Consider the following 20353-nt stretch of genomic DNA (forward strand, 5'->3'; position numbering starts at 1 on the left):
TGTGGGGTCCCAGGTACAGTACTGTCAGCCCCTCATTCCCACCCTAAGGGGTCCCAAAGGGGACAGCCCCTACAGGGGGCTTCCCTAGGACCAGAGAGGAGGACAAGGGGCAACGGGTCAGGAAGCCACGGTGCCCTGGTCTCAAGGCATCTCCATCGCAGGACTGGTCTGGCCAATAGCCTCCCACCCCCTGGGTCCAGCGGTACCTGACCAAGGGCCAAAGGGCAGCCCCCCATCGGGGGCTGAGAGGTTAGGGCTCCCAACCAAGAAGGGTTGCCTTGATTCAGTGAGATGTAGGGAGGAGGGCTTTGTCAGCTGGGCAGGTCTGGGTTAGGGGCACAGACTCTGACGGTGGCCCTAGGGGGATGGTGGGAACCAGGAGGCTTGTTCTGTTCTGGGATCTCCTGCCCAGGCAGGGGCAGAGCCAGCCTCTCCCTGATGAACCCTGAGTGGGGTCTGGCCGCACTGGTGTGACCTTGGTAGGCTCAGAAGAAGCCCGGCAGCCTGTCCCAGCCAAGGCTGGTGGAAGGTCATCCCTAAAGACTAGTCACCTGCTGGACACCACGGCCCATACCCCCGTGGCCAGCTGCCACCTGGGGCACATTGGGACACTCCAGAACTATCACTCAGGTGAACTGAACCCTAGAGGGTGGTCCTTGAAATGGGCTTTGCTGCGTCGAGTTGGCCTTTGTACTAGCAGCTCTGCAGGGAAGCTAGAGGCTGCCTCAGCTGAACAGAAAAAATACACCTTGAGGAGGGAAACTTCTCCTGGGGGTGAGGAGCCCTGTGTTTTAGTGAACTTCACTGACTCGAACCCAGGATTGTAGCAACATGTCCTTTTAATGTTACCATTTGCGCTCAACTGGGGAGCAGGGAAGCCAGGAATTTTGGATGCTCCAGCTCCGGGAAGCAGCACAGCTTCTCTCTGGACTCTGTTCTGCTCTCTTTCAGGACAGAAATGGAGGGCTGGCCTCTGGGCCAGGGAAACCCAAGGGGGCAGGTGGGGTGGTGGCAGTGAGTGCAGGCTGGGGCCCCAGGCCTGGGTCTGTGAAGAACCTGGTCTGTGGCTCATGTGCCTCTGCTGATCCAGAATGGAGAACTTCCAGTACAGCGTCCAGCTGAGCGACCAGGACTGGGCTGAGTTCTCAGCCGCCGCCGAGGAGTGTGGCCTCCTGCAGGCTGGCCTGGCCTCTGGGGATGAACCCTTGTCTAGCGACACTGACCAAAGGGACAGCAGTGGCAGCAGCCCCCCAGGACCCTCACCCTTTCTCGAGGGGCAACTGGCTCCCGGAGGAAGTAGCTGGCCCAGCTTTGAGGAGGAGGACAAGGCTGCAACCCGGCAGCTAGTCAGCAGGTCTTGGCATGAGCCCATGCTGGCCCCAGAGGCCTGTCAGCAGACGCCCAGCACGTCCGCACGGTCAGAAGCTCGGCTGTCCCTCAGCCCTGGTGCCACCCCTCTCATCCAGGGCTTATCCCTCCCGGGGCAGGTGTCTTCCAGAGACGAGATGCAGAGGCTTCTGCAGGGGCCAGCCCCCCGGGGCCCTGCCCCTGCTCCCGCTGGTGAGCCCGCTGGGAGTCCTGAGTCCCCTGGCCACAGTGCTGCCCCCCAGAGGTCCCCTGGCAGCCCTGGAGCCCCGCCAAGAAGCCCTGGCCGAAAGAAGAGGCGCACTGCAGGCACCAAAGCGGGTGGGCGTTCCGGTGGCCCAGGCCCTGCTCCCACCCAGCTGGGTTCCCCACTGCTCACAGAGGCCAAGCCTGAGGACAGCCTCGGCCCTGCTGGGTCCAGGAGGAAGGGTCTCCCGGCAGGAGCAGCAAAGCAGACAGCAGGAACTGGGCCAGAGTCTGCAGGAGCCCCCAAGCAGGTGGCCAGACAACGGCCAGGTGTGGATCTGCCTACGTCTGTCCCTACTACTGAGCAGGGAGCAGACCGACTTGGAATGAGCCCCAGAGCTGAGCCATGCGCTGCGTCCACGTCTGACCCAGGGGCTCCTCTAGACGTCACCATTAAGTCAGACGTGGCTCTATCCACACCTGCCTTCAAACCTCAACCTGATGAGTCTCAGTCTACACCTGCCTCCAAGCCTCAACCTGATGAAGCTCAGTCTACATCCGCCTTCAACGCTCAACCTAATGAGCTTCAGTCCACACCCACCTTCAGTCCTCAACCCGATGAGCCTCAGTCTACACCCGCCTCTGAACCTCAACCCGATGAGCCTCAGTCTACACCCGCCTCCGAACCTCAACCCGATGAGCCTCAGTCTACACCCGCCTCCGAACCTCAACCCGATGAGCCTCAGTCTACACCCGCCTCCGAACCTCAACCCGATGAGCCTCAGTCTACACCCGCCTCCGAACCTCAACCCGATGAGCCTCAGTCTACACCCGCCTCTGAACCTCAACCCGATGAGCCTCAGTCCACACCCACCTTCAAGCCTAGACTGGATGTGGACCTGCTTGTGCCGGGCCCAGTGGTCCAGCCAGAGGTGGATTCATCTATGCCTGCCTCAAAGGCTGTACCATGCACAGCTCTGCCTCACCGTGTGCTCGAGGCTGGGTCTGATGTGGGTGTGTCTACACCACCTGGTCCCACACCCCAGGCTGGGCCTGACATGGTGGAAGCAGAGGTTGTTCCCGTGGCCAAGCTGGGTTTGAGCCCTGTTTGGTCTTTAGAGGGGCACCAACAGAAGCCCAGAGGGGAGCCCTCAATAGATGCCCCTGGACACCACACTGGGGAGCCCCCTCTAGGCCCCATCCAAGCACCCAAGAAGAAGAAAGTGCGATTCTCCATGGCTGTGCCCAGCTCCGAAGAGCCATGGTCAGGAGAGGTCTCAGGCCCACCCTCTCCGGCCCCAGCCCCCAGGATGGCTTCTGGGGGCCACAGAGGTTCTGGAGCCTGGGACTCTGTGGCAGTTGGGCCCCGGAGCCCCCAGCCTCGGATTCTGAAGCACCTGCCCCCGCCTGCCCCCTCTGCCTCCATGGGGCCAGGGCCCAGGAGCTGCTTTGCAGTGACCCTCCCGGAAGCCTATGACTTCTTCTTTTGTGACACCATTGAGGAGGAGGACGAAGAGGCTGAGGGGGCAGCAGAGGCTGCCCAGGCTCCAGCTGAAGTCCAGTGGCCGGATGTGTGTGAGTTCTTCTTCCAAGACAGCCAAATCCAGAGGTCGAGGCACCAGGAGGGCCGCTCCCAGGCCCCACCCCTACAGGCTGGGCCTGTGCCGGCCCCTCCACCTGGAGACCCCATGCCAATCTCCATCCCTGAGGCATATGAACACTTCCTCGAGGAGGACAGGTCAGGGGGCACCCTGGGGCCAGCCACCCTTCTCCAGACGCAGGTCACAGAGCCCCCCAGGTCAGTTCTCTGGGGAGTGGGGACTGGCGCCCCACCGGAGTCTAGCCCAGCCACAGTGGAACAGCTCACCCTGGCCATCAGGGAAGCAGGTATGTGTTGCGGGGGCCTCCTGGTCTGTCTGGGAACACACTGTCCAGGGAGTTCAGCCAAGAGGGCCATCGGGGAGGGACAGGGACTTCAGGATCCTGGGTTGTGAGCTGGTGGGGGGGCCTCAGGGGTGATCTGCTCAGGAGGGGCCCCTCCTCCTGCCTCCTCCCCCACTCCCAGGAGACAGTCCAGGTGGGGCAGCCCCAGCCAGGCAGGGGGTGGCTCCACAGTGGCTGTCCCCTTGTGTTCAGCCCCAGACAACTTGGGCCATCCCCAGCTCAGTCTGCACTGTCTGCCGGTCAGGCTCGCATTCCCTCTAGAAGATATTTTACAAACCAGGAAACAGCACCCCAGATGCACTCGCCCAAGTCAGCCTGACTCAACTCTGCCACACGCTACCTTGGGTCTTGGGACAGAGGTGTCATAGGAAGGACGTGACTCAGGATAGACGTGACCAGGGCAGGTGTGTCTGAGTGGGGCAGCAGGAGCTCAGGCCATGATTCTCTTCCCCAGTGGCACCCCGGGGTCCCCTCACCTCGTTCACCTTCAGCCAGAAAGACATGTGCATGGTGTTTGTAGCCTTTGCTACCTGGGCTGTGAGAACGTCAGACCTGCATGCCCCAGATGCCTGGAAAACAGGTTTGTGGGGCCGGGGTGGGGTGGGCTGGTGTCCAGAAGTCCAGTGGAGGGGCAGTGGTGTCCAGTCCCAGCTTCTGGGCTAGCAGGGATGAGAGGCCCATGGGGAGGTGCAGGTTTCTTGCTGACTGATTTCCTGCATTGCGGACCCACCCTTGCTCTGCCAGCCTGCCCTTGTCCTTTGAGAGTCAGCCTGTGTGGATGGAGGGTGGTGGCCAGGCCAGGACAGAGCTGGCGCTCAGGAGGTCTGTGCTTCTCTTGCAGTGCTGCTGGCCAACATTGGCACCGTCTCTGCCATCCGATATTTCCGCCGGCAGGTGGAGCGGGGGCGCCACAGCCGTAGTCGCAGCCCCAGCCCCAGCTCTAGCCCCAGCCCCTAGGACCCAGGTTCGGCCCAGGAAGACGCAGGACAAGGAAATGTCCACAGATGCTCAGGACAAGGCGCTGCCCTCAGGCCTTGCCCTCTGACTCTTTGTGTTCTGCAGTGTCTAAGATGGAGACTGCGTCCTTGGTCCCGGCTCCCCTGGACTCCAATGAGGGTCTGACCAGTGGCCGAGGCCAAGGCTGTGCTCCACGCTAGGGAGCAGGGAGATTCTGAAAGGCTGGGCAGGTAGGGGCTGAGCAGGAAGCTGATTAGTAAGGTGGCCAGGTTAGCAATAAAAAACACAGGGTATCCAATGAAACTTGAATCTCAGACACTCAGGATGAGACCCACTTACACTAAGGAACTGTTTGTGGTTTATCTGAAACCGGAATTAACTGGAATCCTCATCCTATGTGGTTATGCTTCTGGAGGGAGGGCCACGACAGGGCAGTGGAAGTTAGAGGGGTTCAGAGCAGCAGCAAGGCCCCAGAAGGAGATCCGCGCAGGGGGCAAGGGCAAGGAGGCAGAGAGCCTCGAGGCTGGGGGTGGGGGCACTGTCCCAGCCTCTGCCCTATATACAAGAGGCTGGGCCAGTGGAGGCCTCTGAGGCTTCTCTGACCCTGGAACCCCAAAGGTCTGGTCAAGACCTCCTTGGTTCCTGCCTGAGATGGTGAGCAGGTACCCAGAGGGGTAGGGGTCCGTAGGCAGGGCCTGGAGCCCAGCCTCTGGGGTGCCCTGGAGGAGCTGCAGAGATGGAAGGCAAGGGTATCAGGTGGAGGGATTGGACACCTGGCTTTGCCCAGGGCTGAGAGGAGCTGGAGATGGGACAGGAAAGTGGGCACGGCGCAGGCAGTGGTCGAGCAAGGGGTACTTGGGTGGGTGTCCAGCCCTGGAAGCAGCACATGCAGGGCCCCCAGGACGCAGGAGACTACTGGCTGCTGAGGACAGGACGCATGGACACACAGCACCAATAAAACCTCCTCTTTCCTTCCTGTTTGATCTCCTGCCAGTTTCTCCCGACCAGTTCGTCCTACTCACACACACCCAGGCCACCCTCCTCCCTCTGCTCATCATGTCTCAGACCTCACTGACCTCCGACCCTTGTGCCCTCTGGTTTCACATACTCTGGCCCTCGCTAATCTGACTTTCTCAGCCCTCTGACCTTTATGCTTGTGCCATCCCCCTCCCAGGTGAAGCCGCTGCCCAAGTCCCCTTCCTCATTCCTTCCCTGAGAGGCAGGCTGAGGTGTGGCCCCTCTGGGTGTCCAGTCACCTTGGCCAAGGTGTCCAGGGCCCAGGGTAACTCAGGGTTCTTGACGCTCCCTCCACCTGCTAGGGTCAGACCCAGACTCGACACTGCCTGTGGCCCTACAGATAAGTCCTAGGTCCTGTTGCGGCCCCTCCTCCAGGGCCGATGCAGGCAGGTGGTCCCCAGAAGCAGCTGCTGGGGGCCATCAGATCCATTGGATGAGCCCCCGTTCAGGCTCTGGTGCTCCTCGAGGCCCCTGCCGCTGGGAAGGTGACAGAGCTTTGTCCTGGACGCTGCCGTAGCCCTGGGGGGGGCGGCCATCTGGTGGGGAGGGCAGACATGCATGTGTCTTCAGGAGGTGACACCCCAAACTCTCCCAGAAGGGGGCAGGGCCCTCACTCACCTGGGAGAGGTGGTGAGGGGTCGGGCGAAGCTTCTTTCTCAGGGGAGACCTGGGGACCCAACCACAGGTCTGAGAGATGGGCCCCAGGAAAGGGGGCTTGGAGACCAGTCCACGAATCTGCCTGACCCCACCCCCTCCTTTTCCGCTTGGCCCCCCCCTCCTCCCCACTGCTCCCTTCCTGCCACCAAGCCCAGTCCCTGGTTTCCACCCACCCCCCTCTTCCGCTGTTTTCATCTCTCCTGCTCCCTCAGGGTCTCAGAAGGCTCCACGCAATTTCCTCTCCCCAACAGAACCCCTTGCCCAGGGTGGGGGCTGCTACTCACAAGCTGAGGGGAGTCTGGGGGCCCCCAGCCCTTGATGGAGGCACGATGGTGCCGAGAGGCTCGGGCCCGTGGGACTGCCTTCTCAGAGAGTAAGTGGGGGCCGGAGAGTCCACAACTGGAGTCAGAGACAGGCACGGACACGGGGACCGAGCAGAACAGGCTGGAGGGCTCAGGTCCAAGCGAGCTCTGCATCACACTGAGGAACTGTCGGGAGAGCACTGGTGACCGAGGCCCCCTGAGAGGCCCCTGCCCCAGAAACCCCCTTAGCCACCCACAGTGGCCTGAGCAGACCTCAGGCTTCGGGTACCCTCTCAGCCTCAGGCTGTGGGCACACCAGCTCTTTCTGTCACCTAGCAGGAGACTGACCTCATCCAGGCTCTGGACGTCTGTGATCTTGCGGTGGGAAGCGGCAGGTGGTGTGTAGGGGTCAGCGTAGAGCGGGGAGTGGGGTGTCTCCAGGGAATGGTCTGGAGCCTCAGGGCTGCTGTCTAGGCTCAACTATAGGCAAGAGACAGGAGATACAGCTTCCTGGGGCTGGAACTGGCCAAGCCCTTCCTTCTCTGTGCAAGGGACCTCTGGTGGTTTCAGGACTGAGGAGGCCAAGGAGGTGGAGGGTGGGAGGGAGCGGAGGGTCATGCCTGGAGCCAGGGTCAACATGCTGGCCCACCTTGGTCAGGTCCAGGTGTAGCAGGGCGGCTGGGCCAGGCCTCTCAGCCCGGGCCTTGTTCCTGGGTGATCGGCTGCTGCCACCCCGTCTCAGCTTTGCCCTGTGCCCACCGACGCTGGTGCAGCCAGGGTTGGTTTGCTCCTGTGGGAACCAAGGACCTTCCAGAAGGTTTCCTGGGACCCTCTCCCATACAACGGTCTGAAGCTACACAGACTCCCTTCCCCTTAGGAACTAGGCAAGTATGCCATGGGGTCCCCAACACAAACTTCCCTCATGGTTCCGTACCCCATCTGCCCATTATCCACCCCCCCAGATACTCACCAGTGGGGGCCGGGCTGGGCAGCCTGCAGTGGATGGTGCTGAGGACTCAGGGAGGGAGTGGCTGGTGCAAGTGGAGGGGGGCGCCGGGCACCCTGAGTCCCAGCTGGTCCGTGCATCAGAGGAGAGCGAGCCTCGGCCACTGACCACAACCTGGGCAGCCGGCAAGGGGTAAAGGTGAGCCAGGTGGCAGGAACCCTCCCTACCTCCCTGTGCCCAGGCACACCTGTCTGTTTTACCGCAGCCTGGCAGCACCTGCCCTGCTGACTCCTTACCTGTGTGGACGCCCGCAGCCCCGGGAGGCTCTCAGGGCCGGGTGGTGGGGAGGCCCTGTCCTCACGGCAGACTGTCTGCAGGCAGAGCAGCCAGTGGCTATAGTCCTCATAGCTGGCGCACACCACACGGATGGTGTTGATGAGACGGCCTGGTGCACGGATGCTGTGAGGGGGCCTGGAAGGCAGGGTGCTCCCTGCCAGGCCCCAGTGCAGAGCTAGGTGCCCACCCGGGGCCACAGCCCCTCTCCCAGGCCTGGCTCCCACCCACCTTCAATCAGGAAAGAGCGGATCTGCTTCTCCTTCTCTTCCAGGTTGATGTGGATGGCGCTGAGCGGGAGCTCCCCCTGCAGGGCATTAGGGGGACAGGGCCTGAGTCAGGGAACAATCCCTGACCCACCCCCCAGGTGAGCCCTCCTGAGTTGGGTGGGCACGTGGACACCAGGCAGAGGGCAAAGCAGGGTTGAGGTCAACACCTTGAGGGAGGCCAGGCACATCCTGTCTGTCCTAGAGGGGTGTCTTCACCCGGGCTCCAGGTGGGGCTTTCTCCAGCCAATGTCTGACTCAGGACTGGTCAGGGACTGGTCCCCTGGGCCACCCATTAAGATGGGGGTGGGTGGGAAGGGATCACGAGGAAGCCCCCTGTATTTCTCGATGACTGAAGGCCATGATCACCCCCAGAGTAGGAGGTACCCTGATGCACAGGATGGACCCTCACGCCCATGCCTACACCCACGCATGCACACACACACAACCTTCAGGCACCAGGAAGATGCCTGCTCAGAGGTACAGGCACCTTCCAGAAGCACTGTGGGCCCCATGCCACCCCCAGGTGACTGGCCTGCTGGTGGCTGTGGACTTGCTAGCATGATACAGGGTGCTGAGGCAAGGTGCCCACCCTCCTTGCCCACGTCAGGCTGAGACCAGACTGACCAGGACAGCAGGCTGGGTGGGTGGGGCCACTTGTCCCAGCAGGCCCCGACATACAGGTTCCTCCTGAGCTGTTGCCCCCTCCCACCCCCATGTGCAGGGAGCCTCCCTGGGGCGGGTCTGCAGTGGGGAGGGACCCACCTTAAAGCAAAGCCCATCTGCTTCCTCGGAGAAGATGGCCAGGGAGGTTGGGTACAGGACAAGAAGCCGGTCCCACTGCTCCTGCAGGGAGGTCACAGGGCGGAGTGGGGTCTCCGCTGGCATACACCCAGGGCCTGGCCCCATCTGGAGCCCATACCCCGCCCCCACCTCCTCCCACCTCTGTGCCCCCACCTGTGAGGGCAGATGCTGCAACTTGACCCTTGAGGCACAGATGGCACTGCCCATCACCTGGCGGCCTGATGCTGTCCGTAGCCGGGTCAGCCTGCGCTGCAGAGTCCAGGGGAGCGCGTCCTCAGTGGGGCCCTGGGAGGAAAGGTTCAGGGGCAGGTGGAGGAGGGGAAGGGAAAGGGGCGCAGGGTTCCCAGCACTGACCTGCAGGGGCTCTGGGGGGCAGCGAGGCACCCCTCCCACGAGGGCTATCTGCTTCTCCAGGTGGTAGAGCCAGCGGCCCAGCTCGGCCTGGCTGGGGCAGAGCACGAGAAGTGGGGCGGGCAGCGGGCCTGCGGGGGAGGGACAGAGTGGGCTAGGCCAGGGGCCCACAGGAGAGGCCCCTCGAGGGTCGGCAGGAGCCACTGATGACCACATGCACAGCTCTGGAGGCCCCCAGTCCGCTGTCCTCCACCCCAGCCTGGCACTGCACGTGTGCCCATCAGAGGAAAAGCCAGGACCCCTCAACGTGCTCAGAGTCCCGCCAAGGTCCCAGGCCGGGTCAACAGCCAGGCTCACTGAGTAGCCTTACTGCTGTCGCCTTGTCGCGAGGGCAAGGTCAGCACAGGCAGCACCACCCGTGCTCCCACACACCTGTGATCTGGAAGGCGTGCTCTCTAGACCCCTCGAGGGGGCAGACACTCAGCTCCATCAGTGGTAACAGCCCCTGCCAGAGCATAGCGGGAGAGAAGGGCTAGGGCCCCTCTGCCTCCCGAGGGTCTGCTCTCCCCCTCCCCCAGCACCTCCCTCTGCCCATCTCCCCGCACCTGGAAAGTGAGTCCTTCAGGACCATGGGCCTGGAAGTAGAGGTGGGAGGAGAACAGCTCCAGGTAGCAGTCGCTGACATTCTAGGGGAGAGGGGGCCAGAGTCTGAGGACTGGGGGGCAGGCTCCAGGGTGGCTCCCCCCAAGCACACACCCCCAGCCCAGCCCCCACCTGGCTGTGCTGGAAACGCAGCTGGACCTTGGCGTAGTGCACAACGCTGCCTAGACTCCTCACTGCTGCCCTTCGCCGCCCCTCCTTGAACACACTCAGGAAAGGCTGCTCCAGGATTTCTTGCTGGCTCTGCAAACCTGTAATGTTCTAGGGTGGGGGAAGAGGTCAGGGGAGCAGCCTTGGCCCACAGTCTCACCATACATAGGTTAAGAACACACGCACAGCATCACATGTGTACAGAGCCCTGCACACACAGAGTCTCTTCACGTGGCAACAGTGCAGAACACACACACACACACACACACACACACACACACACACACAGCCTCTGCTGGTCACAGAACTCTGTGGTCTAGTGATGGAGCCAGCAACCTTTCAACTCATCAGGAATTCAACTCTTAGCTTCACTATTTCCTGTGTTCCCTTATTTTGGTTACTGTGCTGTTTGAAGTCCCTTCAGTCATGTCTGACTCTTTGCAACCCTATGGATTGTAGCTCGCCAGGCCCCTCTGTCCATGGGATTCTCCCGGCAAGAATACTAGAGTGGAAAAAAAAAAAAAAAAAGAATACTAGAGTGGGTTGCCATGCCCTCCTCCATGGGACCTTCCCAACCCAGGGATCCGGCCTGCATCTCCTGCAGCTTCTGCATTGCAGGTGGATTCTTTACTGCTGAGTTGCCAGGGAAGTCCTATACTGGTTACTCAACCTTCCAAATCCTGTTGGTCAGAGGGGTTTTCAGGTGTTTGAGTGAGAGGATGCTCAAAACCCTCCCACACCTCAGCGTCAGCTGGTACTGGCTTAAAACTTGGCTCTACGGAGAAAGGTTAGGGTCCATGGAGTCACAAAGAGTTCGACACAACTGAGTGACTGAACAACACTACACCGAGAAGGGGGTGCTGATTTGCAGTGTTTGCCACTTTGCCTGGTGTGAGTATTCTCATCACAGCCTGTTAAGCGCCACACTGCCACATGCCTCCATCTCCCTCTCAGCAGAGGCCAAGGTCCTGGCAATAGCCAAGGGGTCCTCTCCCCTCACTTCAGGCATCTACTTATCTCAGGATCTTTGCTCCTGCTGCCCCCTCTGACTGGAGCACTCAGCCCAGCCCCTTCTCACCTACTCCAGCACTCGGCTCAGACCCCTTCTCTCGAGCTCCTGTCCGGGGGCCCTTCCGACGCTCCAGCCTCACTGGCCCCTGCCCATTGGTCTTCCTTTGCATTTCACCTTGGTGCCAGCCACATCTGATGTGCTGTCTTTTCCTTCTTTATCTTGTCATCAGCTTTGTCATGGATGCGAATGACATGGGAACAGGGCCCTTGTCTATTTGCCCCTTTGCTGGGCCAGGACCTAGGACAGTACTGGTGTACTAGGTGTAAGCCCTCGGTGTACTAGGGCTTCAATGCCTGTCTGCTGAAGGGAGGGATGGTCAGTGCCCACCAACAGCTGACTCTGGCAAATAGAGAATCCTCTATAAGCAGGGGTTTGATGATCAGAATGGGAGCCAGATTAGGACAGGTGCCCTACTGGGGCTGAAGTCTGGGGATCAGGGCACACTGGGGAGCTGGCAGGGGCTGCTGTGCCTTGGCCAAGCTGAGCCACCCCTTAGGCAAGCCCAGGAATGTGAACAGACAGACTCAGAGCTTCCGGGCCTCTCTGCCTCTGGGTGGGGCCTCCTGCACCCACACCCAGTGCGGGGAACGATGCTGGGATGGGACCCATGAAAAATAGGCCACGGAGCGGGAAGGGCCACACAGCTGGCCCGCGGCCTGGGCTCAGGCTTGGGGCCGTGGTGGGGCAGGCTCCCACGTGGCGGCAGAGCCCACCCCCTGACAGGGAAGGGGAGTGCTGGCTCCTCCCCCGGCCCTACCCCCCGAGGTTCAGCCAGCCCAGTCCCCTCTCCAGCTGCCATGTCCTGGCACGAGGACCACCGGGACCACATGATGTGTCCTGGACCTGCACGGAGGGAACTGAGGTCTGAGATGTGGCCACATGGAGGGATTCTGGCCAGGGCCTTGACAGAAGCGCCCTGTCTGCTTCTCTGAGGTAGCCTGGTTTCTGAAGGCAGCACAGGGAGCCCAGGGAACCCCAGGGAGTGGGAGGGGGGACAGGCCCGGGCTTCCCAGCCTGACAGGAACACTTGGAAAGGTCGCCTGGGAGCCGACACCAGCAGCTGTGAGGATGGGTGCTGGCCAGTGCTCCCCACACAATCACAGATGTTGTTCCTGGAGCAATAGCCTAGAGGCTCATTTCCCTTACACGCCAGGGCCTCTGCACACAGCAGAGCCTCACTCCAGCCCTTGGAGGCTGTGCCGGGTTAAAGGGCAGGTGTCTCTCCCCCTTGGTCAGCAGGTATTCAGCTCAAAGGTGGCCCAGCATATGCTTGGGAGTCCTCCTTGCTGTGTGGCGTGGGGGTACAGGATTATGTAGTGGTGGACCCCAAGGGGACATCTCTAGAGAAACCAGGGCCAAGGGTAGTGGAGAGACTGGCTCACTGAGTACAAGAAGCCCCTTACTTTCTTGAAGCAACAGTGGGGGTGGTGGTTCACAGCCCCACTGCCCGTCTGACACCCATGCCCACACAGCAGCACAGACACACGTGCTTGCCCAGCTTCAACATGCCCAGACACGATGTCCTGCATCAGGGTGCGGGGTGGGGGCTGGACACCAGGGCCCCGGGCAGGGCTGGCACGTGGCTAGGCACGGAGGCCCCGCCCTGCTGCCCCACTGACTCAGTGCTGGGTCTCAGTTTCGCTCTCTGCTCAGACTTTCGGCCTATGAGCTCCCCAGGGCGGGGCTGCACCTACTTCCTCGCTGTGCTCTGGGCTTGACTCTCCTGGGGCCGACAGGGAAGACCCTGGGCCCAGTATAAATGGGACACACACGCAGTCATACGCAGACCACTGCTATCACACCCCTCCGAGCCAGGGCACGCTACCCAGTCAGTCGCTCACCGTCCCTGGGATGTAGTGGAAGATCTTGTCAGCAGTGGTGTCCCCGTCCGCACCAGCCTCGGTGCCAAACAGGCCAGCCAGCTTCCGTGCGCCGTCCTCTCTGGGGACAAGGGAGGGGGGCTCACAGGCTGGCCCCTGAGGCAGATCGAGGGAGACCCTGTGACCAAGCGGCCATGGCCATACCCCGCCCCCCTCACCTATTTCCCTTCAGCGAGGGCTTTCTGGAAAAGGAGGCCCGGAGCCTCCTAGGGGCCTGAGGGATGCAGTGGCTGTTCCCCATGGGTGGCAGTGGCAGCTGACCTGAGTAGAGCAGGTCGACAGGTCTGGGTCTTTCTGTCCCGAGCCTCCTGCCCCACCTCCTGGGGCGGGGCTCTGGGCCAGCCAGCCCTGCACCTAAGGGCTGGGGAGGCGGAGTCTTTCTGGGAGGGAGCTGGTCCTTACCAGAGGTTGAGCTGAGCCTTTCAGCTCCCTTCCCAGGGTCCTCCACATATCAGCCAGCCTGGGGGGTAGGGGAGGGGGAGGAGAGATTCCCCCCACTCATAGCCCAGTCAAGAGCCCCCAGTCTGTACAGGGGCTCAAAGGCCATTGCATCAGACTGGAGGTTGTCTAGGGTCGGAGGGCCTGAAAGGAGCTCCCTGAGCCCAGCGACCCCCCCTCCAGACATGTTAGCGCACATCCTGTTTCCACGTAAATGCCAGCCTGAGTCACCAGTGACTGTACGGGACATGTGCTCACTCTCAGCTGTTGAAGCGGGAGTCTGCAACTGGGGAAGGAGGAACTAGGACCCTCCTGCAGCCTCCTCTCTGCCTCCGTCCAACTCTCACCCCAGGTCAAGATAAATGGTCCTGAGGCTTAACCAGAATCCAAATTCTAAGAGAGAGGGCATAACCCTCCCAGGTGTACCTGGGACTGGTGAGGTCAGGGGGCATGCCATGCAGAGCCTGGGTAAGACTTGGGCCAGCACAGCCCTGCCCCTGGATGTGACGGTGCTGTCTCAAAGCTCCCAGATGCCAACACGGAGCCTCGGCTGGGGCGCACAGCCACCCCAGGCCCCTCTGGTCACCCTAGACAGGACCCTGAGAGGCAGAAATGGATATTCAACCACAGGCCCGCAGAGCCCAAGAAACATGTTTATTGTTCAAGTGGCTCATATTGCTGTGTGGGGTTGGCAGCAGATGGTGCCCAGCTCAGTGCAGGATCCAGAAATGACACCACAGCCATGGGAAGGAAGCCCAATTTGTGCCCTCCCTGGGAGAGTGTCTGGCTGGGCACGTCAAGGATGGTGTGCAAAGCACAGGCTAGGGGGTCTGCACCTGACTCAGAAAGGCCCCGGCCCATAACTGCTCTGCATCACCCCTCGGTCCCTCCAGGTGTGCAGAGTCCACGTTGGCTCCTCACCCATGGGGAATGCCAGTGTCCACTCCATTGCTCCCCAGGGCCCTCATTAGGGTGGGAGGACACCCAGGAGAGCAGCTTGGCCCCAGAGATAGGACACTTCAAGAGTAAACGAAGAAACGGGTAGCTGCAGCCTGCTCAACATCAATCAATAAATTAATGAGTGAATAAATAAACGGCACACACAAACACTGAGAAAAAAACACAGTAACGCCCGGGCTAGACGCACGGTGGACGGTCGGCGCTGGATGTCCCTGGTGGGGGCCAAGCCCCGCCCCACGAGCAGGGGAGGGAAGTGCTGGGCCCTGGGGGCTTAAGGCACGAGGGAGGCCGCCGGCCGGCCTCTGTGCAGCCGTGCCACTGGGTCAGAGGCTGGTGGACGACACAGACAGCGTGGGTGAAGAGGGCGGAGGGAAGTTGAGCAGCTCCAGCACCGCCACGCCCACGCTGCTACGCCGCGTGAACATGCAGGACGCGGCCACCCACTTGTTGGTCCTCGGGTTGTATTTCTCGATGGAGTTGAGGCTGGAACTGCCGTCATTGCCCCCCACGGCGTACAGCCATCCATCCATGGCCACCAGGTCGTGTGTGCTCCTGGCGGCAGGGTGGAAGGGGATGAGCAGGGGATGAGGCCGGGGGTGAGGAGGGGGCAGGGCTAAGGTCTGGGGCTGTGGCCACTGGAAAAGCCTGGGGGCACTGCCTAGGGAGGCATCTTTGGGGCGGGGCCTTGATATGGGGGGCGGGGCCCTGAAAGGGGAGACTCAGGAGGGAGGTGGGGGACAAGCTGTGCAGGGATAAGGCCCTGTCAGTTGGGGGAACAGAGGGCAATGGTGGTGACAGTTCTCGGGGCCCGTGCACCTTCTGATGTTCATGGGCGCCACACTCTCCCAGGCGCCTGCCTTGGGGCTGTATCTCTCCACAGAGTTGAGGCAGCTGGTTCCATCATTGCCACCAGCCACGTAGAGGGCCCCCTCCAGCACCGCCACACCTGCCGAGCTGCGCCGGCTCAGCATGGAGGCCACGGGCGTCCAGGAGTTCACCTGAGGTGGAGGGATGGGCTGGGGGTCGACCCACCACCAGCCTCCCTCCACCTCCATGTGCAGACTTCTACTCCAGGGTGGGGAGTCTGTGAGACAATGTGGACATAGAGGGATGACCCTCTGGGGGATAGGGGTGGCCACAGTGTTGACCTCGAGCACCTCTGGGAACGGGGATATGTGACTGGGGAATTTCACACCTGGGGCTCATACTTCTCCACGGTGGCCAGGTGTGATGAGCTGTCATAGCCACCCACGGCATACAGGTTTCCATCTGCAGGGAGTGAACACACTCATGGCGCCCCCGCTGTGTGTGAGAGCCTCTGGGGCTGGGTGCTACACAATGCAGGCGCCCACCGAGCATGGCCACGCGCACGTATCGCCTCCGTGTGCTCATGGCGGCGATGGATGTCCACGTTCCCGTCAGGGGGTCATAACGCTCAGCACTGTAGACATCAGGACTGCGGCTGACCTTGAGCAGTGGAGGAAAGGCAGTCCCGGCCCCAGGACCTGCCCTCCCCTGAAGCATGACTAAAATTCCGTGCTAGGCAGTCAGGAAGGCTGACCCCAGAATCCCACTGGAGCTGAAAGCAGGGCCATGCTGGGTGGACATGGGCCATGGGCTGCCTGGACAATGCTGGGCAAGTGTCCACCTGGGTCCAGGCCCTGCCCTGGGGGAAGGACCCCAGAGAGGAAAGATCATGCCACTGGGCTGGCCAAGGTATTGGGGACCCTGGTGACCTCAGGCAGGGTGCCCCTTGGCTCCTCACAGGCAGGACCCCTGCAGTCCTGGTACAGCCGCACCTGCTGAGCCAACTCTGAAAGGCCACCCGGCCCTGACCCCGGCTACTACCTGTTGAGGCAAGAGGCCCCATCGTAGCCACCAGCTGCATACAGGAGCCCATGCAGGGCAGCCACACCCAGGCAGCTGCGCCTCGTGCCCATGGACACCTCCGGCTGCCAGGTGTTGGTCGCAGGGTCGTAGGACTCTACGGTGGCCAGATCTGAAGTCCCGTCGTAACTAGGGGAGGGTCCACTGCTGGTCAGGGCTGGCCCAGTGGGCACACGCCAAGCCCCTGACCTGAGACCAGCCTCTAGTCTTACCCGCCCACAGCATACAGCCGGTTCCCCACTGCCGCCACGCCCACCCGGGCTCGGCGTGTGGACATGGAGGCCACCACGTGCCAGCGGTCAGTGCGCGTGTCATATGCTTCACAGTCCCCGTGGATGGCGAACAGGCTCCCACCACCTAGGGATGGGGAGGTGACGGGGCAGGACGAGGGCCCAGGGAGGTAGTCGGCTAGGAGGCTCTATCACATCTCGAGATTGAGGGCCTGGAGGCTCCCAGGGCGAGTGGGGCGGGGACTGCTGAGTGGGTCACACCATGGGGGATGGAAGAGCAGATGCGGGGTGAGTGCAGGATGGAACTAGCACAGGGTTGGGGAGTAGGACTTGTGCTGGGCTCATGGGTAGGGACATGGGGCAGGGCCTGGGGGACAGGATGGGACAGGACAGGTGGGCATACCCACAGCAAAGAGCACAGGACCAGCGCCTTCACAGCGCCGGGGCCGGGTGCGGCTCGTGCCCAGGACGCCCCTCTGCTCGGGCAGCAGGTGGAACTTGAGGGCCTCGATGAGTAGGTCCTTGCAGTCTGGGTGGTGCCGCACCAGGCTCTCAGCATCCACATGGCCCAGCAGGAAGTCCCGGCTCAGCAGGGGCAGGCGGACACACTTCATCAGCTGGGGTGTGGATGCTATAGTCAGGCAGCAGGCCTTGCCCTGAGACCCTCTCAGGTACCCTGGAACCTTCCTGAGACACATGCCTGCATCACCCCTGTGGGGTTTGTGGGCATAGAAGAGCCCAGGCATAGCTGGGTCCTCAGCCATTGGGTCCCTTCCTGAGCACCGTGGGCCCCGCCCCCGGGCCTGGCCTCACCCGAGGAACATGCTGCCTCCGGGCATCCACATCATGCTTGACCCAGCTCAGGACGGCACGGTAGACGTCCTCCTCTGAAGGCACGTTCAGGCTGTCGCTAGAGACCAGTTCCAGCACCTGGGGGTGGGGACCCTCAGACCTGAGATCTGGGGAGGATCTTGGGGCCCATGGAGCCCTGAAGGTGCCTGGGAGGGAGAGTCCAAGGGGCCCAGTGTTCCTATGAGGACGGGCCAAGCAGGGTCAGAAGCCACAGGTCCAGTTCCTGGGGGCCAATTCCAGGGTCGTCCTGGGGATGTGGAACCAGGGACTACTGGGGTAGTAGGTAGAATGTGATCAAGACAGGAGAGTGTCAGGAATCAATGGTGAGTGCTTGGGTGGAGTTAGAAAAATAGGGGTGGTTGTGCCCAAGGGACGGTGGTTGGGTTGGAATGTGGGTCAGAAACTGGGTATAAAGGTTGAGAGACAAAAGACCAGGTTTATAGGGTGCAGATGATGGAGCCAGGGACCAAGGCTGGCTCTGGGGTCCAGGAACTAGGTCAGGGTCAGGATCCAGGTCAAGGTCCAGGCTGTTCCCCAGCTACCACGTTACCTGCTTCAGCGGCAACAGCATGAACTCCTCGGTCTTGGCCACGTCCACGAAGTGCTGCAGCACGTACCTGTGTGCCGCCTTGAGCAGATCACCGCAGGAGTGTGTGTCGGCGAAGCCCCGGATGCCCAGGCAGTTGGAGGGGTCCAGCTGGCTCAGCAGGAACTTGCAGCAGGCGTCTCGGACGCCATTCAGCTGCAGGAGGCTGGCTGCTGGGAGCAGAGTCTGTGAGGCAAGGTGGGAGAGAGGGCCAGGGGAGCAGGGGCAGAGAAACAGATGTGAGGACTGAGGGAGTGGCCACACTACAGATGCTGGGGGCATGGGGTGAGCGGAGGCACCGGCACCGTGGCAGCACGGGCCGTGAGGCTGAGGCCGCCACACCTGCACGTTGCCTTCTCCCACCACGATTTCGGCTGTGTATGCAAACTGCACCAGCTGGTCCAGGGCCTGAGGGTCGATGTCGTGCAGTGTCACGTGTGTCTGACGGCTCTCACTCATCTCGTCTGGGTGGGGGGAGGTACGGGACAGCGAGTCAGGCTGGGGCCCACGCCAGGAGAGCTGCAGAGCCCCCCAGCACCTGGACCGGATGGGCTGTACTTGCTTGTGAACATGGCGTGGAAGTAGGGGCTGCAGGAGGCTAGCACCACCTTGTGTGCCCGGATCTCCTTGGCAGCTACGTGCAGGACGATGTCACACAGGAGGCCGCGCTGTCGCATGCGGCTCATGGCCACAAAGGCGTCGTGGTAGTGCCGCTTGGAGTTGTGGGACACAGCGTGGCCCTCGCGGCTCAGCAGCTGCATTGTGCCTTCCATGGGGGCTGTGGGCCGGGCCTGCCGGGGCCGGGCACGCTCTGCCTCAGGGCTGCACATGGGCAGTGACCAGTCAGGGTGCACTCTGCACAGAACTGCTCACCCACCCTAGAGACTTTGGTCAGGGCCTGGGCACCCAGGAGGCCACCTTCCCCCAAAGAAGCCCGAACCAAGTTTCCATGAAGGACCCATGCCCCTGGGGACCCCATGCGCTCTCCAGGCGCCACCCACTCTGCTGCCTCACGGCCAGGGAGCCTCCTCGGAGTCCAGCCAGACTCTGCTCCAACCTGCTCCCCGCTCTAGGTCGGCTCCCACGCCAGACCCCAGTCGTTGAACCTGTACAGCTTCCTCTGCCACGATCCCTGCTCAGGCACATACTTCCCTCCCGCCGGGAGCACCCCCAGCTTCCTAGACCCTCCTTGAGACTAGGCTCTCTGTCCATTGCTGGCCACCCTTCCCGCGCCCCCGTCGGAGTCCGGTGTCCTCCTCACGGGCTGCGGGAAGTGCACGAGGTGAACTGATGCGTACTGGCCGGTGGCCCTGAAGCGGACCCCTACATCGACAGGCAATGTAACTCTTTTGACCCTTAATCCTTCATCCTGCAGACAGGCCGCGCGAGTCTTTGAGCGGCACAGCCGGAATTCAAGGGTGGCGGGTGGGGTCAGACCTCCGGGAGCAGCCACCTCGGGATGCCCTGCCCCGCGCCGGCTGTGTGCGCGGATAACGCAGGGGGTCTGGACCCTCCACGGTGCTACGAACCAGCAGGGCGCCAGGCCGCCCCCTCCCGGCAGCCAGCCAGGGTTGGCGCGCCCCTCCTTCCCTCCTACTCGGCCCTAGCCAGTCACTAACCCTAATCCCTGGCCCACTCACGCTGGAGGCTGCGGCGGCGGCGGCGGCGGAGGAGCCTCCGGCGCGGGCCCGGGGCTGCCGTGCTCCGGACTTTGCGTCCTGCCGGCGGGGCGCTCGGTGCGAGGCTGCATGGGGCTCGGCCGCTGGCCCGCCGCCGATCCACGGAGGACGCACAGACAAGCCGATGCCGGGCGGCTGAAGGGCTGCTCCGCGGTGGCGACCGGCTGGGCGTCCCTCGATCCCGCCGTTTGCCCGCAGCCGCTGTTTCTCGGCGCCGCCCGCCCGGCCTCCCGCGCTCTCCCGCGGTTTCGGGGACGCTGCCTAGAGGGCGAATCCTCTCAATGTTTTGGGGCTCCGTCCGCCTCCTCCTCCAGGAAGCCCCCCCGGGCCGCGCCCGTCGCCTATATCTGCGAACCCTCCAAGATCTACCCGCGTCACCTCGTTCAAGCCTTCCCAGCCCTGGAATCTTCTGGGGGCCGAAAGGCCCAACGTGATTGTCCAGGGTGCGTCTGCTTGCCTCTCTCCAACGCCACGCAGGCCCCTTTGCCCGTCTGGCCTCGACTGGACGCTGGCTGCGGAGTGGGAGAGCGGGTGGGCTGCACGCCCGTAGGATTGTGAGGTCCCCTGTCTTGGGATCTGGCTGTCCAGGCCTGCGGACCTCTGCCATTAGACGGGTGGAGGGAGGGGTGGGCATAGGTTGAGTTCTCCATCGCCTTCCTTCCCTAAGGCAACCTTCCAGCCTCACGGTCTTTGCACTGGCAGGCTGTTCCACAGAGCAGGCAGAGGAAAAGTGGCTGTCCCTGCCCGGGCGGGCCTGGAGACTTAGGCAAATGCCTTAGTAACTGGAGTCCCAGGAGAGGACTCGCTGGACTGAAGTATCAGGCATCCTCT

At 62.3% G+C, this 20353-nt stretch overlaps 3 protein-coding genes across 5 annotated transcripts; 1 reads left to right on the forward strand and 2 right to left on the reverse strand.

The window, feature by feature from the left end:
- The first annotated feature begins 1091 nt into the window (after nt 1-1091).
- Nucleotides 1092-4452, forward strand: PERM1 (PPARGC1 and ESRR induced regulator, muscle 1). The gene is made up of 3 exons (XM_068986586.1): nt 1092-3438; nt 3950-4075; nt 4337-4452. Exons 1-3 carry the CDS (start codon nt 1092-1094, stop codon nt 4450-4452), a joined length of 2589 nt encoding a protein of 862 aa, XP_068842687.1.
- Nucleotides 4453-5180: 728 nt separating this feature from the next.
- On the reverse strand, nt 5181-13815 carry PLEKHN1 (pleckstrin homology domain containing N1). Of its 3 annotated transcripts, XM_068985590.1 has the most exons (17): nt 13293-13517; nt 13049-13151; nt 12852-12951; nt 9903-10049; nt 9734-9814; nt 9561-9633; nt 9132-9259; nt 8931-9062; nt 8739-8819; nt 7939-8014; nt 7671-7819; nt 7399-7548; nt 7078-7218; nt 6777-6908; nt 6411-6614; nt 6088-6136; nt 5181-6005 (listed from the first exon to the last, which is right to left on the reverse strand). In XM_068985590.1, the coding sequence occupies exons 2-17, from the start codon at nt 13129-13131 to the stop codon at nt 5890-5892; spliced, it is 1842 nt and encodes a 613-aa protein (XP_068841691.1). In that variant the 5' UTR covers nt 13132-13151; nt 13293-13517; the 3' UTR covers nt 5181-5889. The 3 variants fall into 3 exon arrangements, with proteins under 3 accessions (XP_068841691.1, XP_068841689.1, XP_068841690.1); XM_068985588.1 differs by having other exon boundaries at nt 8931-9259; XM_068985589.1 differs by lacking the exons at nt 13049-13151; nt 13293-13517 and adding an exon at nt 13755-13815 and having other exon boundaries at nt 8931-9259.
- Nucleotides 13816-14611: 796 nt separating this feature from the next.
- KLHL17 (kelch like family member 17) lies at nt 14612-19593 on the reverse strand. Its single transcript, XM_068985591.1, has 12 exons — nt 19484-19593; nt 18406-18665; nt 18186-18307; nt 17808-18029; nt 17219-17335; nt 16809-17022; nt 16388-16532; nt 16137-16304; nt 15641-15729; nt 15484-15557; nt 15105-15286; nt 14612-14840 (listed from the first exon to the last, which is right to left on the reverse strand). Exons 1-12 carry the CDS (start codon nt 19591-19593, stop codon nt 14612-14614), a joined length of 1932 nt encoding a protein of 643 aa, XP_068841692.1.
- Nucleotides 19594-20353: the final 760 nt, after the last annotated feature.

This window comes from Capricornis sumatraensis, chromosome 14 (assembly GCF_032405125.1).
Source record: "Capricornis sumatraensis isolate serow.1 chromosome 14, serow.2, whole genome shotgun sequence".
Taxonomy (NCBI): Eukaryota; Metazoa; Chordata; class Mammalia; order Artiodactyla; family Bovidae; genus Capricornis; species Capricornis sumatraensis.

Coding starts and splice junctions, on each gene's coding strand:
- PLEKHN1 (XM_068985588.1), bottom strand. CDS start 13,131: ATGGGGAACAGCCACTGCATCCCTCAGGCCCCTAGGAGGCTCCGGGCC. Junction 9,634..9,733: donor CTGAAGGACTCACTTTCCAG/GTGCGGGGAGAT, acceptor ATGCTCTGGCAG/GGGCTGTTACCACTGATGGA. Junction 6,006..6,087: donor CCCCTCACCACCTCTCCCAG/GTGAGTGAGGGC, acceptor CCTCCCCACCAG/ATGGCCGCCCCCCCCAGGGC.
- PERM1 (XM_068986586.1), top strand. CDS start 1,092: ATGGAGAACTTCCAGTACAGCGTCCAGCTGAGCGACCAGGACTGGGCT. Junction 3,439..3,949: donor CCTGGCCATCAGGGAAGCAG/GTATGTGTTGCG, acceptor TCTCTTCCCCAG/TGGCACCCCGGGGTCCCCTC. Junction 4,076..4,336: donor CCCAGATGCCTGGAAAACAG/GTTTGTGGGGCC, acceptor CTTCTCTTGCAG/TGCTGCTGGCCAACATTGGC.
- KLHL17 (XM_068985591.1), bottom strand. CDS start 19,593: ATGCAGCCTCGCACCGAGCGCCCCGCCGGCAGGACGCAAAGTCCGGAG. Junction 17,023..17,218: donor GGAGGCAGCATGTTCCTCGG/GTGAGGCCAGGC, acceptor TCCACACCCCAG/CTGATGAAGTGTGTCCGCCT. Junction 15,558..15,640: donor CGTGCGCGTGGCCATGCTCG/GTGGGCGCCTGC, acceptor CACTCCCTGCAG/ATGGAAACCTGTATGCCGTG.